This window comes from Balaenoptera physalus (genome assembly GCF_965194825.1).
Source record: "Balaenoptera physalus genome assembly, chromosome: 1".
NCBI classification, from domain to species: domain Eukaryota; kingdom Metazoa; phylum Chordata; class Mammalia; order Artiodactyla; family Balaenopteridae; genus Balaenoptera; species Balaenoptera physalus.
Window position 1 is genome coordinate 58,664,239 of NC_138882.1, and position 17,315 is coordinate 58,681,553.

The 17,315-nt window shown below is 36.3% G+C and overlaps 1 protein-coding gene across 15 annotated transcripts in view; it reads right to left on the minus strand.

The window, feature by feature from the left end:
• The window catches only part of RABGAP1L (RAB GTPase activating protein 1 like), a 786,837-nt gene that overhangs the window by 570,975 nt on the left and 198,547 nt on the right, over nucleotides 1–17,315 (minus strand). For all 15 annotated transcript variants that reach the window (XR_014256708.1, XR_014256709.1, XR_014256710.1 and 12 more), the window contains one exon: nucleotides 16,137–16,247. Coding sequence is in view for 6 of the 15 variants with exons in the window: in XM_082437232.1 (XP_082293358.1) it covers nucleotides 16,137–16,247 (111 nt within the window). In the remaining 9 variants the exon portion in view is untranslated. The remainder of the gene's footprint in view (nucleotides 1–16,136; nucleotides 16,248–17,315) is intronic.

Sequence of the window (17,315 nt, forward strand, 5' to 3'; positions counted from 1 at the left end):
ATTAATTATAGCAGCTGTTTATTGAATGCTTAGTCAGACATTACTATATTGTTGCATTTACATTTCAAAACAACCTCCATATAACAAATAATAAAACTGGTTTCCGGAAAGTAGAAGTGATTTGTCCAAACCACACAGCCATTAAGCCCGTGACTATGACTCCAAAACTGCAGAGTCCTTTACACATTATACTCTGCCACCTCCCTAGTCTATCAGTAGAAACGATTATAAATTCCCTGTGTGATCCTGGGCAAGTCACACACTTCGAAGTCTCACTTTCCGCATTTCTGAAACACAAATATTACCTGCTTATAGGTTGACTATGTTAATGTAAAGCTGAAATGAAAAAACTCACAGGGAAAGTACACTGTAAATTCTAGAGCTGTTGCAGATTATAAATTATTATTACAACTGCCACTATTATTTAGAAGAGAAGTTTGACCTTCCATACTGCCCAGTGAGTCTTTACTCAAAACAGAGCTTTAAACAACTTTTAACACCAAGTTAGCATCCATACAGACACCAAAAATTCTGCATATCTTGCATGGCTTTAGGCTTAATTGATGGAAAAATAAAGATGAAATGTCACATGTCACATATGCAACATGCTTATAGAGACTCAGTTCTTCTCAGGGCTGGTCACATAGGCATCCTCTGCCTAGCATGTACCAAAAATCCAGACTCCAGAAGGAAAGCTGGTGTTCAGCACAAACCACATTGCTTGTGCTAAAAGTTTAGGCACGGTGAGCCACTATTCTCAGTTCTGGGAATGGTGGAAACCCTCCCAAAAGCCAAGTTTCCAAATGCCAGTCAAGAACCAACCTTATAAGCAGACCTTTTAGGAATACTAGTGTCAGTCCTCCTATATTAACTCTTTTCTGTACAGCCCTATTTTGGTATTTACATTTTAAGTAAAAAAAAAATTTAATACAAAACAATATCATCTGTGCGTAAAATAATATGGATTCCTCAGAAGCTCGATTCCATTTAAAACAGTTGAATCAAGCCATATAAAGCTTTCATCAATTATCAAAAGCATAACAATTTTCTATGGTACAATGGAATAATGGAATAATTTACCTAAATATATAAACCTTAAAGAAAACAGGTAAAGAACAATTAAAAAATAATATGAGAATAAAGAGGATGGGTAAACTTATTAAAATATATTAAAAATAGAAAAAATCAAATTAATATTTAAAACACAAATACAATATTCATACATAAGACTTATTTAACTTTTGTTGACTTGCTTTTTTTTTTTTTTTTTTCGGTTGCACAGCATGTGGGATCTTAGTTCCCCAACCAGGGATCGAACCTGCACCCCCTGTTATTTCACTTTTGTTAATTAATTGCCTAAAGTGCTACTAAATAAAAATAACATTTTATGTAGTCATTCCTCCCACTTCCCTTCAAATCAGCCAAGATCTTTAAAAAAAAAAAAAATGCTGCCATTATAAATAAGAACAAAATATTAGTAACTAAGCAGTGTTTACTAGTGATATAAAATAATTATATCGTATCTATAGATACTTAATACCTCCCCTCATCCCTCCCCCAAAAAAAGTCATACAAAAGAGACAAATACAAAGACTTTAGGAAGACTAGCAAAAAGCCCTGGATTCAAATCCTCATGTTGCCTCTTCTTAGCTGATTCTTAGCAGGCAAAATAACATGCTTTAGTTTCCTCCCTCTGCCAAAAAAAAAGTAAATAAAAAGATAATTTACTTTATAGGATTCCTTGCTTTAGTATGAAAAACACTATGCAATAAACACTTGGGATGGATGTCAACATATGGTAGAAATCATTAAATAGTGGTGATTATCCTTGCCATTATTATGACAATTAAAAGACTATCAGTTAAAAAGACTGTCTAAAATAAACACTTTTTTCCCCCAGAAATGTATCAGAAACTTTATCTGTGGGACTGGTTAATTTCATTAGATACTAGTTCAATTAGATACTGTCAGTATAGGTCCAAATAGGAGAGAGAGCACAGAAATAATTTGAACAGGAAAAGTTTATTATAAAAAATTATTCTCTGTAATAGGAGAGTGACTATAAAGAGAATTCTAAAGAACAACCTAAGGCTGAGGAAGAGTACCCCAAAGAAGAGCAAACTTGGAAAGAAGATCCTCTCCCTAAAGCTGGTATTCTGATCTCACTGTAGAAGATACGACTGCAACCCAGTGGATGACAAAGAAGTTTTCTGGACTGCCCAGGCAAAGCTGGACCACAAGCAAACAGGAAACAACCCTCTAGGGTGCAGGTAGCCAAGGGTGGCAGGCAGGTGAACAAAGGAAATCAGGACTCCCGGAGGCAGCTCAGAGGCAGGGTGGTACAAAGCCTGAGGCCCACAGTGTCTGTATCTGGAGGGCTGCAGGAAGATCTCGCTGAGCCAGGACCAGGACTATGAGTTCACAGAGGGAATGCATGCACTGTGTGCACAGCTGGAGCACAGCAGCACTGGATGTCCCAGCATCTTGTAGTAAGAGCAAGAAACAATCACAGCACACCAGAACCAAGAAAAGTCCCTCCCTCCTGCGGTATCTCTCCAGCACCCTCTACTGGCACAATTTAATACTGTGCTTGCTGCAAAGAAGATGCATAAAGTTGCGCTAATGCAGATCAAGTAAGAGGGTAGATTTGGAACCAAGAGGCCATAAATTGATAATTGGCATAGGATACAGTTAAAATACCTCATCTCTTCTAATAACTTAACAGCCGGGTTAGAAATCAAAATTTCTTAAACCAATAAATTAAGAAGTTATTTTCTTAATGTAAATCAAGAATGTAAATTGTTATAGCCACTATGGAAAACAATATGAAGATTGCTCAAAAAGTTAAAAATAGATCTACCATATGATCCAGCAATTCCACTTCTGGGTATATACCCAAAGTAAATGAAAACAGGATATCAAAGAGATAAATGCACTCTCATGTTTATCGCAGCATTATTTGCAACAGCCATGATATGGAAACACCCTAAGGGCCCGGCAATAGATGAATACATAAAGAGGATGTGGTATATACAGTGGAATATTATTCAACCATGAGAAAGAAGGACATTCCACCATTTGCAACAACAAAAGTGGATCTTGAGGACATTATGTTAAGTGAGATAAGCCAGACAGAGACAGATAAAACTGTATGATATTACTTATATGTGGAATCTAAAAACGTGAAACTTGTAAAAACAAAGGGTAAACTGGTGGTTACTGGGGAGTGGGGGAACAGGAGAGATGTTGTTTAAAAGTACAGACTTGCAACTAGTAGTAAATAAGTCCTAGAGATCTAACACACAGTATAGTGAATATAGACAACAACACTGTATATAATCAAACTTTCTAAGAGACTAGATCTTAATTATTCCAACCACAAAGAAGAAATAATTGATAATTATATGACGTGACAGAGGTGTTAACTATTGCTACAATGGCAATCATATTACAATATATAAATGTATCAAATCAACATGTTGTATACCTTAAGTTTACACAATGTTATATGTCAAATATATTTCAGTTTAAAAAAAACAAACTACTACATTTGAACAACCTGGAACTCTCTCCTCTGCTAGGACCTGGTAGCCCCTTTGTCCCTAACTATCTTGATTAGTCACCTTAAGTTAAATAAAGCTAAGTAAAGATCTTTTGCCACTGGAAAAACAATTAATTAATTAAGAAATTATTATTATATTATAGAAGCATACTATGATTTACAAAAGGATTCAAAAAGAGCTCCAGTAGAGGTCTATCGATTGTACCAATGTCAATTTCCTAGTTTGTACATTATACTATAGTTATGTAACATGTTACTATTGGCAGAAGCTGGGTGAAGTGTACATGGGGCCTCTCTATACTATTATTTTAACTCCCTGTGAGTCTGTAATTATTTCACATTTAAAAGTTCATTAAAAAATGAGCCCCAAGACATCTAGAATAAACTTAGAAAAACATTTGACAGAAAGCAATGTACGTTTTCATTGCTAATATTAAAAAAGTAGTTCTTAAGATACGATGCTAAAAATGTAATCGTATTATATACATACCTCTGGAGTGCCACCCCCCCCCCCCACTGGGTGCCAGCAAAAGCTAGCAATGGAAGACACTGAAAATTCTGTCCTAATTACAAGTTCCAGTCCAAAAGCTGAGAGAAGACAGAAGCTTCCAATTTCTCATTCTCCAAAGCACATGATGACGCCGATAACTCTTTATCAATTGTCACTTGAAATAACTATCAGAGAACAATGAAAGTATTTTGTATAAATATATCCTGTTCTTCTAAGGTAAAAGAGAGTTATCTTTCTACTGCCTTATATGAAAACTCAAAGAGGACAAATGAGTAAGTTCAAAAACAGCTTGTAAAATATTATGCAGGGGCTTCCCTGGTGGTACAGTGGTTAAGAATCCTCCTGCCAATGCAGCCAACACGGGTTCAAGCCCTGGTCCAGGAAGATCTCACATGCTGTGGAGCAACTAAGCCCGAGTACCACAACTACTGAGCCTGCACTCTAGAGCCCGTGAGCCACAACTACTGAGCCCACGTGCCACAACTACTGAAGCCCATGCACCTAGAGCCCGTGCTCCGCAACAAGAGAAGCCACTGCAATGAGAAGCCTGCACACCGTAACGAAGAGTAGCCCCCACTCACCGCAACTAGAGAAAGCCATGTGCAACAACAAAGACCCAATGCAGCCAAAAATAAACAATAAATTAATTAATTAATTTAAGAAATATATATTATTCAGACTTTGGGTCACTCCACTAACTTTTTCTCATTTTCAGGATGGAGAAAAATGAAAGAAAAATTATTAAGACATCTAAAACTCTTGATTTTACATCTAGGCAACTTAAAGTCAGTGACTTGAGCTCCTTTCTAAATAAAACTATTTAACAACTTGCTAGGGTGAAGGCAAAAATAAGTGCTACATAAATTCAGCAAAAGACCCTCAGAATGGTCTCACATCCAATTATATCAGCCCCAAAATAATTAACAGTTCAGGTTCTACTATCTATCTACTTTAGTGATGTCAAACATATTAGAAAACTGCTTATTCTGTGAGAAGAAAAGAGCCCTAGGTGATTTTTTTTTTCAGTACTCCATGGCTTGGAAATCTTTTCCTCAAGAAAATAACACAAGGAAAGGTACCTGTCAATCACTCATGCTATGAGGTATGGTACTTAACACTTCAACTTCTCACTATGTAGTTTTTGCTGCAAGCCAGAAAGCACAAATTAAGAACTGAAGCAGAATTTATTATCAAAACAGGCACATCTCTGAATCACTCTACAAATGATCAAACTGCCTTCTAGTAATGATGTGTTTTATATTATATATATATATACTTTAATGTATATGTAATGATTGTACTCCCCGAAATTAGGATCAGATAAAAGTGATTCATGGAAATTCTTTCTTCCTAGCAGTAATGGCCCATGTTACTCAGTACAAACAAAGCTGTATACTTAAAACAAATCTAGTAATTATACTCTGCTTGCTGTATCAATACTTCATTCTGGTTCACACATCAAGCATCAGGGCAGATCCCTGGGAACAAAGTGATCTGACAGGCATAAAACCCTGAAGCCAAAATTCTCTTCCCAACTAACCCTCCAAAAGGTCTGGAATTACCATCATTAGAACTCCACTTCTTGTTAGGGAACTGTAAAGAGACCCATTTTCCAAATGTATATGGTATTATTTTCCCTGAATTATTTTAAGACAAATTAAGAAGTAACACTTGGCAAAAATCAACTAGTCAGAAAATTAATACAGCAAAAAATGAAAAATTTCCCCCTCGCTTTTCGGGTATCTAGCAAAACCATCAATCTATTCAAAGCATTGATGTGGGTGCTATATAATACTGCTAGAGTATTTTAAATACTAAATAAAGCTTTAAAAATCCGTATCAATTTAGTAGTATGTAAGAAATTCTTTTGCAGTATTTCTACACACGATGAGACCAAAACCCATGAAAATGCCAGCTGGAGAGGGACAGAGAAGATTGCTATCTCCACTTTGGAAACACCAGAAAGAGACTGACCTGATCAGATCTGCTTTAACATTTTAACTGGAGCCTCTCAATAATTAGGCTTAGGCTGCTCTTCTCACACATTTCAGATTACAATCATCTTGCTTTCTCCTCTCAGCTCTTATTGTTGGTCTTCTCTTCTACAAATCTATCAGCTTTTCTCCCAGGGCATGGTGCCCCTGGGTTTGAAGTCACTGAACTATCACTTGGATGCCCATCTATACTCTCACTTCCAAATTCTGCTGGAAATACACCAAGGAATGCCAATCCATTTATTTTCTAACTGGTTTGATTAATTTTAAACTTAGCACATAATCAAAATTTAATTCGGTACAGTCTCCAAAAGTATACACTCAGAAGTCAGATGGCCTTGGTTTAAACCCTGGCTCTACCAGTTCCTGGCTAAGTGACCAAGTTACTTAATCTCATTAAGCCTCTGTCTCATCTTCTGAAAAAAAAAAATAGGGTAATAATTAAAATGTTTTCCTCATATGTTGTTATGACAATTAAATTTTACAATGGCCATCACACAAAAATGTTAATATTATTTTCTTTCTTATGTCCAGTTCCTAAATAAAGCTTAACTTGTAAAATCTAACACAGGTGACTGAGAAAAGCAAAAGAACATTAGAAATTTTCAAAATATGAGAGCAGTTTTCACATACCCTCTAAACAGGTTAGGATTCTATTGGGTGCAATGTTCTATTACTCTCTGCATGTTACAGTGAATGTAGTCAATACTCTTAACTTTATAAAATGTTTATATACTTTTTATTCATTTACTCAACAAGTTTTTAAAACGAAGTAGAGAGTAAGAATATTTATTCTGGACCAGATAGACTTGGTATTTAATTGTATGACCTTGAGAAAGCTATTTAACCTCTCTGTGCCTCAGTTTCCCTGACTGTACAATGAAGATAATAGTACCTATACCTCATAAGTAGCACCTAGAACAGTGCTCAGCACAGAGAAAGTGCTAAGTAAGGACCTAAGTAACTACAAAGCTCTGGTTCCTAGCACAGGGCTAGATATTGGAGATTCTGAGATAAATGACACAGTACTTGCCTTCAAAGGGGTTGAGACCAATAATCAGAGTATAATTCGTCAAATATCTATGCATGAGGAATGCTTGAACCCTTGAATGCACAGAGAAATAGATTTTTTCATGATAAAAACTAATATTTTTAAAAGCCAAAATACTGAAAATTAGCATTCAGAATGGGTGATGGGTACACTGCCATTCAATATATTATTCTTTCTACTTGTGTGCATGTTGGAAATTTCACATAATGGGAAGTTGTTTTTAAAAATCATTTTCTCAGAAAGTAAGCCAAAATTATGTAATTTGAAGGATTTACTTTCACACCGATGTCTTTATACTATAACTGAACTTTGTCAGCAGCAATGTTTTTAAAAAAAAAAAAAAAAAAAATCAGAGGTTAAGAATTCTCTTGACAAGACTGCCACCTACTGGATTACCTTAAATTCCACTACTTACATTTTGTGATTTAAACACATTAAGTACCACATATAATCCAATAAAAAGCAAGAGTTTCTTTTTTGAAAAAAAAAAGATAAATTGAAGTATTTAAAAAATACCCCATATCACAGGAAATTCTGTCTGCTATGTTGAACAAAGTATTCTTTGAGGAAGACCCATTAGCCTGAAGCAATCTCAAGTTAATTTTAGTTTGGATGTTTAGAGGTCATCTGACAGAATGTGTGAAAAAGGAGGCAAAAACACTTAACAGATCTGGTAATTACTGCTGAGCATATGAACCCATAGTTGTTAAATATTATCATCGACATCAATTATATTAAAATAAAAGCAATATATTAAGTGGTTATATATGGAATGAATTTTTTTAGCTATCTTAATGCTATACAAATGGTAGGTAAAATTCCGGCTTAGGTAGAATTTCTAATGATAATGATATATACTGATTCAAAAAGTGCTTTATCTCAAACAACTTAGGCAGGAGTTGAGATAACGTGCTCTGGAAAAATGCCTTAAAATTATTCAAAAAGTAGCTTAATTGATGATGAAGACACTGATGTCGAAGATTATTGTGGAGAATCTGAATAAGTTTGTCTTATGAACATGAGAGTGGGCAAAAAGCAACATTTCTAAGTTATTATGTATAATATATTTTAAATGTATGCGTAAATGTTTATCTAAGTTAACAAAGAAACATAATTAGGTATCTGACTATTTCACCTATATTCACCAAGATTTCTATATTTAAGTTAATCCAAGACTGGATCAGACAAGAATTATGAATGAAAGCTAAACCAAGGAGGAAATTTTGATGAGAAGCAAGACATTTTCATGGGTCTCCCCACAAACTGCTTACTAGCTGCAAGGGAGGGGGAAAAAAAAAGGAATTACAATGGAGAAACCAGACATCTTGACTGGTAATCAAATTTAACATCACCAGAAAGGGACAAATGGTTATCAAGCGCCTCCAAATGTGACACACTGTGAAGGAGAGAACATCACCTATGCAGCAATAAACTATCTGAATCTAATCATGAGGAAATATTTGATAAACCCAAACTGAGCAATGTTATATTAAAAAAAGGGGAAAGGAGGAATAGGAGGACATGGAGTTCATCTCTCTCCACGGATGCATCAGGAATACATCTATAGATGCAACAACTCTCATAGAACACCGGCTGAACACTAGCAGAAGACCTTGGACACTGGAAAGGACTGTAAAGATCCCTGCATAACTTGTACGAACAACTTGTGGGGTCTTGGTTCCTTGACTAGAAGTCGGGCCTCAGGCTCTGAGGTGGGAGCACCAAGTCCAGGACACTGGACCACTAGAGAATTCCTGGCCACAGGGAAGATTAACCACCAAGACCTCTCACAGAGGTCTCTATCTGAATCCAAGACCCGGCTCCACCCAACTGCCAGCAGCCTCCAGCACTGGATGCCTCACATAAAACAACAAACAAAGACAGGAACACAAACCCACCCATCAGTACACAGACTACCTAAAGTCATACTAAGCTCACAGACACCCCAAAACACACCACCTGACACGGCCCTGTTCAACAGGGGGAAAAGACTCAACTCCACCCACCAGAACGCAGGCACAAGTCCCTCCCATCACGAAGCCTACGCAAGCCACTGGACCAACCTCACCACCGGGAGCAGAGCTAACAGAAGCAAGAGGAACTATGACCCTGCAGCCTAGGGAAAGGAAACCTCAAATACTGTAAATCAGACAAAATGATAAGACAGAGAAACATCTTTCAGGCAAAGGAGCAAGATAAAAATGCACAAGACTGAATAAATGAAGAGGAAATAGGCAAACTACCTGAAAAAGAATTCAGAGTAATGACAGTAAAGATGACACAAAATCTCAGAAATAGAACAGAGAAAATATAAGAAATGTTTAACAAGGACCTAGAAGAACTAAACAGCAAACAAACAGTAATGGACAATACAATAACGGAAATTAAAAATACTCCAAAAAGGGCTTCCCTGGTGGTGCAGTGGTTGAGAATCTGCCTGCCAATGCAGGGGACACGGGTTTGAGCCTTGGTCTGGGAAGATCCCACATGCTGCGGAGCGACTAGGCCCGTGAGCCACAACTGCTGAGCCTGTGCGTCTGGAGCCTGTGCTCCGCAACAAGAGAGGCCGCGATAGTGAGAGGCCCACGCACCGCGATGAAGGGTGGCCCCCACTTGCCACAACTAGTGAAAGCCCTCGCGCAGAAACGAAGACCCAACACAGCCATAAATAAATAAATAAATAAAATTTAAAAAAAAAATACTCCAAAAGGAATCAATAGCAGAACAACTGAGGCAGAAGAACAGATAAGTGAGCAGGAAGACAGAATGGTGGAAATAACTGCCGCAAAGCAGAGTAAAGAAAAAAGAATGAAAATAATGGAGGACAGTCTTAGAGACCTCTGGGACAACATTAAGTGCACCAACACTTGAATTATAGGCGTCCCAGAAGAAGAAGAAAAAAAGAAAGGGTCTGAGGAAATATTTGAACAGATTATAGTCGAAAACTTCCCCAACATTGGAAAGGAAATAGTCAATCAAGTCCGGGAAGTGCAGAGAGTACCATACAGGATAAACCCAAGGAGAAACATGCCAAGACACATATTAATCAAACTAACAAAAATTAAACACAAAGAAAAAATATTAAAAGCAGCAAGGGAAAAGCAACAAATAACATACAAGGGAATCCCCATAAGGTAAACAGCTGATCTTTCAGCAGAAGCTCTACAGGCCAGAAGGGAGGGGCAAGATATACTTAAAGTGATGAAAGGGAAAAACCTACAACCAAGATTACTCTACCCAGCAAGGATCTCATTCAGATTCAACAGAGAAATCAAAGGTTTACAGACAAGGAAAAGTTAAGAGAATTCAGCACCAGCAAACCAGCTTTACAACAAATGCTAAAGGAACTTCTCTAGACAGGAAACACAAGCAAAGGAAAAAACCTACAAAAATAAACCCAAAACAATTAAGAAAATGGTAATAGGAACATACATATCAATAATTACTTTAAATGTAAATGGATTAAATGCTCCAACCAAAAGACACAGACTGGCTGAATGGATACAAAAACAAGACCCATATATATGCTGTCTACAAGAGACCCACTTCAGACCTAGGGACACATACAGACTGAAAGTGAGGGGATGGAAAAAGATAGTCCATAAAAATGGAAATCAAAACAAAGCTGGAGTAGCAATATTCATATCAAACAAAATAGTCTATAAAATAAAGACTATTACAAGAGACAAAGAAGGACACTACATAATGATCGAGGGATCAATCGAAGAAGAAGATATAACAACTGTAAATATCTATGCACCCAACATAGGAGCACCTCAATACATAAGACAAATGCTATAAGAGGGGAAATCGACAGTAACACAATAATAGTAGGGGACTTTAACACCCCACTTACACCAATGGATAGATCACCCAAGCAGAAAATAAATAAGGAAACACAAGCTTTAAATGACATATTAGACCATATAGACTTAATTGATATTTATAGGACATTCCATCCCAAAACAACAGAATAGGACTTCCCTCGTGGCACAATGGTTAAGAATCTGCCTGCCAATGCAGGAGACATGGGTTCGAGCCCTGGTCTGGGAAGATCCCACATGCCGTGGAGCAACTAAACCTGTGCACTGCAACTACTGAGCCTGCATTCTACAGCCCGCTTGCCACAACTACTGAAGCCCACAAGCCTAGAGCCCATGCTCCACAACAAGGAGAAGCCATCACAATGAGAAAACCATGCACCACAAGGAAGAGTAGCCACTGCTCGCCACAACTACAAAAGCCCACACGTAGCAACGAAGACCCAATGCAGCCAAAAAATAAATAAATTTATTTTTAAAAAAAAACAGAATACCCTTTCTTCTCAAGTGCACATGGAACATTCTCCAGGACAGATCACAACTTGGGTCACAAATCAAGCCTTGGTAAATTTAAGAAAATTGAAATCATATCAAGCATCTTTTCCAACCACAACGCTATGAGACTAGATATCAATTACAGGAAAAAAAGTGTAAAAAAATACAAACACATGGAGGTTAAACAACATGCTGTTAAACAACCAAGAGATCACTGAAGAAATCAAAGAGGAAATCAAAAAATACCTAGAAACAAATGACAATGAAAACACGATGACACAAAACATATGGGATGCAGCAAAAGCAGTTTTAAGAGGGAAGTTCACAGCAATACAATCCTACCTCAAGAAACAAGAAGAATCTCAAATAAACAACCTAACCTTACTCCTAAAGCACTTACAGAAAGAAGAACAAGAAACACCTAAAATTAGCAGAAGGAAAGAAATCATAAAGATCAGATCAGAAATAAATGAAAAAAGAAATAACAGAAACAACAGCAAATATCAATAAAACTAAAATCTGGTTCTTTGAAAAAATAAACAAAATTGATAAACCATTAGCCAGACTCATCAGGAAAAAAAAGGAGACGACTCAAATCAACAGAATTAGAAATGAAAAAGAAGTAACAACTGACACCTCAGAAATACACAGGATCATGACAGACTACTACAAGCAACTATATGCCAATAAAATGGACAACCTGGAAGAAATGGACAAATTCTTAGAAAAGTACAACCTTCCAAGACTGAACCAGGAAGAAAAAGAAAATATAAACACACCAATCACAAGCACTGAAATTGAAACTGTAATTAAAAATATTCCAACAAACAAAGGTCCAGGATCAGATGGCTTCACAGGCAAATTCTATCAAGCATTTAGAGAAGAGCTAACACCTATCCTTCTCAAACTCTTCCAAAATATAGTGGAGGGAGGGACACTCCCAAATTCATTCTACGAGGCCACTATCACCTTGATACCAAAACCAGACAAAGGTGTCACAAAAAAAGAAAACTACAGGCCAGTATCTCTGATGAACATAGATGCAAAAATCCTCAACAAAATACTAGCAAACAGAATCCAACAGCACATTAAAGGGATCATACACCATGATCAACTGGGGTTTATCCCAGGAATGCAAGGATTCTTCAATATACACAAATCAATCAATGTGATACACAATATTAACAAACTGAAGGGTAAAAACCATATGATAATCTCAATAGATGTAGAAAAAGCTTTTGACAAAATTCAAAACACATTTTTGATAAACACTGTACAGAGAGTGGGCACAGAGGGAACCTACATGACATAATAAAAGCCATATATGACTAACCCACAGCGAACATCATTCTCAATGCTGAAAAACTGAAACCATTTCCTCTAACATCAGGAACAAGACAAAGGGTGCCCACTCTCACCACTATTATTCAACATAGTTTTGGAAGTTTTAGCCACAGCAATGAGAGAAGAAAAAGAAATAAAAGGAATCCAAATTAGAAAAGAAGAAATACATCTCTCAGTGTTTGCAGATGACATGATACTATACATAGAAAATCCTAAAGATGACACCAGAAAACTACCAGAGCTAATCAATGAATTTGGTAAAGTAGCAGGATACAAAATTAATGTGCAAAATTAAGGCTCGCAGACTTCAGACTATACTACAAAGCTACAGTAATCAAGACAGTATAGTACTGGCACAAAAACAGAAACATAGATCAATGGAACAGGATAGAAAGCCCAGAGATAAACCCATGCAACTATGGTCACATTATCTTTGACAAAGGAGGCAAGTATATACAATGGAGAAAAGACAGCCTCTTCAATAAGTGGTGCTGGGAAAACTGGACAGCTACATGGAAAAGAATGAAATTAGAACACTCCCTAACACCATACACAAAAATGAACTCAAAATGGATTCGAGACCTAAATGTAAGACCGGACACTATAAAACTCTTAGAGGAAAACATAGGAAGAACACTCTTTGACATAAATCACAGCAAGATTTTTTTTGATCCACCTCCTAGAGTAATGGAAATAAAAACAAAAATAAACAAATGGGACCTAATGAAACTTCAAAGCTTTTGCACAGCAAAGGAAACCATAAACAAGACGAAAAGACAACCCTCAGAATAGGAGAAGATATTTGCAAATGAAGCAGCTGACAAAGGATTAATCTCCAAAATCCACAAGCAGCTCATGCAGCTCAGTTTCAAAAACATAAACAACCCAATCCAAAAATGGATGGAAGACCTAAACAGACATTTCTCCAAAGAAGACATACACATTGCCAACAAACACATGAAAAGATGCTCAACATCACTAATCATTAGAGAAATGCAAGTCAAAACCACAATGAGGTATCACCTCACACTGGTCAGAATGGTCATCATCAAAAAATCTACAAACAATAAATGCTAGAGAGGGTGTGGAGAAAAGAGAACCCTCCTGCACTGTTGGTGGGAATGTAAATTGATACAGCCACTATGGAGAACAGCATGGAGGTTCCTTAAACTAAAAATAGAACTACCATATGACCCAGCAATCCCACTACTGGGCATATACCCTGAGAAAACCGTAATTCAAAAAGATACATGTACCACAATGTTCACTGCAGCACTATTTACAACAGCCAGGACATGGAAGCAACCTAAATGTCTACTGACAGATGAATGGATAAAGAAGATGTGGCACATATATACAATGGAATATTACTCAGCCATTAAAAGGAACGAAATTGGGTCATTTGTAGAGACGTGGATGGACCTAGAGACTGTCATAAGAGTGAAGTAAGTCAGAAAAACAAATACCATATGCTAACGCATATATATGGAATCTAAGAAAATGGTACTGATGAACCTAGTGGCAGGGCAGCAATAAAGATGCAGATGTATAGGACAGACTTGAGGACACAGCAGGGGAAGGGGAAGCTGGGACTAAGTGAGAGAGTATCATTGACATATATACACTACCAAATGTAAAATGGATGGCTAGTGGGAAGCTTCTGCATAGCACAGGGAGATCAGCTCGACGCTTTGTGACAACCTAGAGGGGTGGGATAGGGAGGGTGGGAGGGAGGCTCAAGAGGAAGGGGATATGGGAATACATGTATATATATATATAGCTGATTCACTTTGTTGTACAGTAGAAACTAACACAACATTGTAAAGCAATTATACTCCAATAAAGATGCAAAAAATAAATAAAAATAAAAATAGTATAAGAAATAAGAAAAATAAAAAGAGGGAAAGGGATGTATTCTTCAAAAATGTCCATGTTGATGGGACTTCCTGGTGGCACAGTGGTTAAGAATCTGCCTGCCAATGCAGGGGACACAGGTTCGATCCGTGGTCTGGGAAGACCCCACATGCCGTGGAGCAACTAAGCCCGTGCGCCACAACTACTAAGCCTGCGCTCTAGAGCCCACAAGCCACAACTACTGAAGCCCGCGCACCTAGAGCCCGTGCTCCGCAACTAGAGAAGCCACCGCAATGAGAATCCTGCACACCACAACAAAGAGTAGTCCCTGCTCACCACAACTAGATAAAGCCCGCATGCAGCAACAAAGACCCAATGCAGCCAAAAATAATAAATAAATAAATTTATTTATTAAAAAAAAAAAAGTCCATGTTTTAAAAGAGAGAGAAAGACCGTGGAAATCTTTCCAAATTAAAGAAACCTAAAGACATTTGGCAGCTAAATGCAATATCTGACCCTAATGTGAATCCCAAATTGGATGGGGGGAAAGGATGGTATTGGCTTAACTGACAAAATTAGAGACGAATAGTAGGTTAGATTAAAAGTATTGCATGAAAGCTAAATTTACTGAGGTTGATACAAATAATGTGGTTAAATAAGAGATATTGGTATCCCTATTTTTAGGAAATATAGATTTCCTAAGGAAGTAGATAGGGATAAAACACCATGATGTATGTAACTTACTCTTAAATTGTTTAGAAAAACAATCACGTGTGTGCGTGTGTGTCTTGTGGGGGAGGGAGGGAGAGAAAGACTGAGAGACAGAGAGAGAGAGAGAGAGAGATTGAGAAAGTGGGTGCAAAGCAAATGGGGTAAAATGTTATTAATAAGTGATTCTGAGTAAAGAGCATGCAGGTGTTCTCTGTACTAGGTTTTTTTTTTTTTTTTTAACTCTTCTGTAAGTTTGAAATTACCTCTAAATAAAAACATTAAAATATTGCTATGTCTACTGCTAACAAAAAAAATAAAATATAGACATAAATATACAAACGCATGCAGACACATGTGTGTGTACATATGTGCGTACATATGTGCATGTGTGTTTATATATTTTAAAGATATATCTCTTAAAGATTCTGATATCTCAGTAACTAAATGGACTTTTTAATAATCAAAATGATTGAGAAGTTAAGGTATTTGTCCTATATGTAAATAAGGGAGAGACGGAAAAAGCCCAAATAGGGTAGAAGCAGTTATTACTGATAAAACAAAGCCATTTCATGTTTATTCCCCCCATCAATTGACATTTTCAATGAACCAGTTATATCTAACTTATTTAAGTGGGGAAAGCATTAGGTTTCTCATTCTCATTTTTAAATGGAGAAACTGAAGCATGGTGAAAAGCCACAGTAAGTAATACAGCTGAGATTCAATAGTAAGTCTCTTGAAACACAGTAACAATGTCAATACAAGTTTTGGTAGCATTTAGGAGCAAGCTGCTTACCTTTCAATAGCTAATTCTTTGTTAGAAAGTTGCTGCACTGTAATCACAACCTTCTTCTCTATTCCTTGTTTTAATTTGAAATAAAATTTATCTCTATCCTTAGGCACAGGACTGAAACAAGCAAAAAGAACAGGAATTAAAAATAATTAAAAACAATAAAAAAGATCTCTCTTTCAAGGTTAGAATGAGCCAACAAACTATTTAAGCAACAACCCCTTATTCTTAAGATATCCTAACTCTCATCTTGCCACAGAGTAATGACAAACTTTACAGTCAGCAAAACAGAGTGTTATTAATTTTTAAACTGGGTTTACAAGAGCCTTATAATTTATCCCTAACCGAGATTAAAAACAAAACTTTTTAAATGACATCATTTCAAATTTTAGTTTTTAAATTTTAACAAATTTAGGAACATGGTTTATTTAATTACTTTTAAGACTGTCACATTTCTGGTTTAGCTGGTTGCATGAATGCCTTTAACACAGTGAAACCCAAGGCAAAAATTGAGAAGAGCTTACTTTTAAACATCTAGAATATGAGATGACTGTGACAAATCCAAGTAAATATAAATAAAAGATGAACAAAGAGGTACAGATCAGGGCAAGTTAAATTCTAGCCTAGGCCAGACTGACAATTCTCAAGAATTAGTTCATTAAAACAATAAGTGTCTAAAAGAAACAAAACAAAAACAGTTAAGTGTCTAAAATATAGGTTGCCTTATCTGAAAAGGAAAAATACCTTTAGCAACTTATTTGACCTAAGACTCAATTTCCGTATCTGTAAAAAACAGATAAAATACCTACCTAACAATTATGGTCAGAAACAAAGGCAAAGTAAAGGCACATAACTAATCATTAAAGAGTATAACTGTTTCCTATTATCTGCCTATTTTTGAACTAAAGAAAAACATTCCAAATATACAGAAGGAAATGGTTAATTAAATGCTGGTCAAACCATACAACATACTACCAGTGACCATTAAAAATGATTTTAAGAATATTTTAATTGAAAAATTCTTATATCATGAAGTTAAAAGAAATACTATATATACATATACAACTGTATAAAAATACACTCTAGAAATCAAATATTAAAAGTTATTGTGGCTGACAAAACCATAGCTTTTTACTCTAATTTTATTATTTTACTAAATTTTCTACAATAAAAATCAGTATTTTA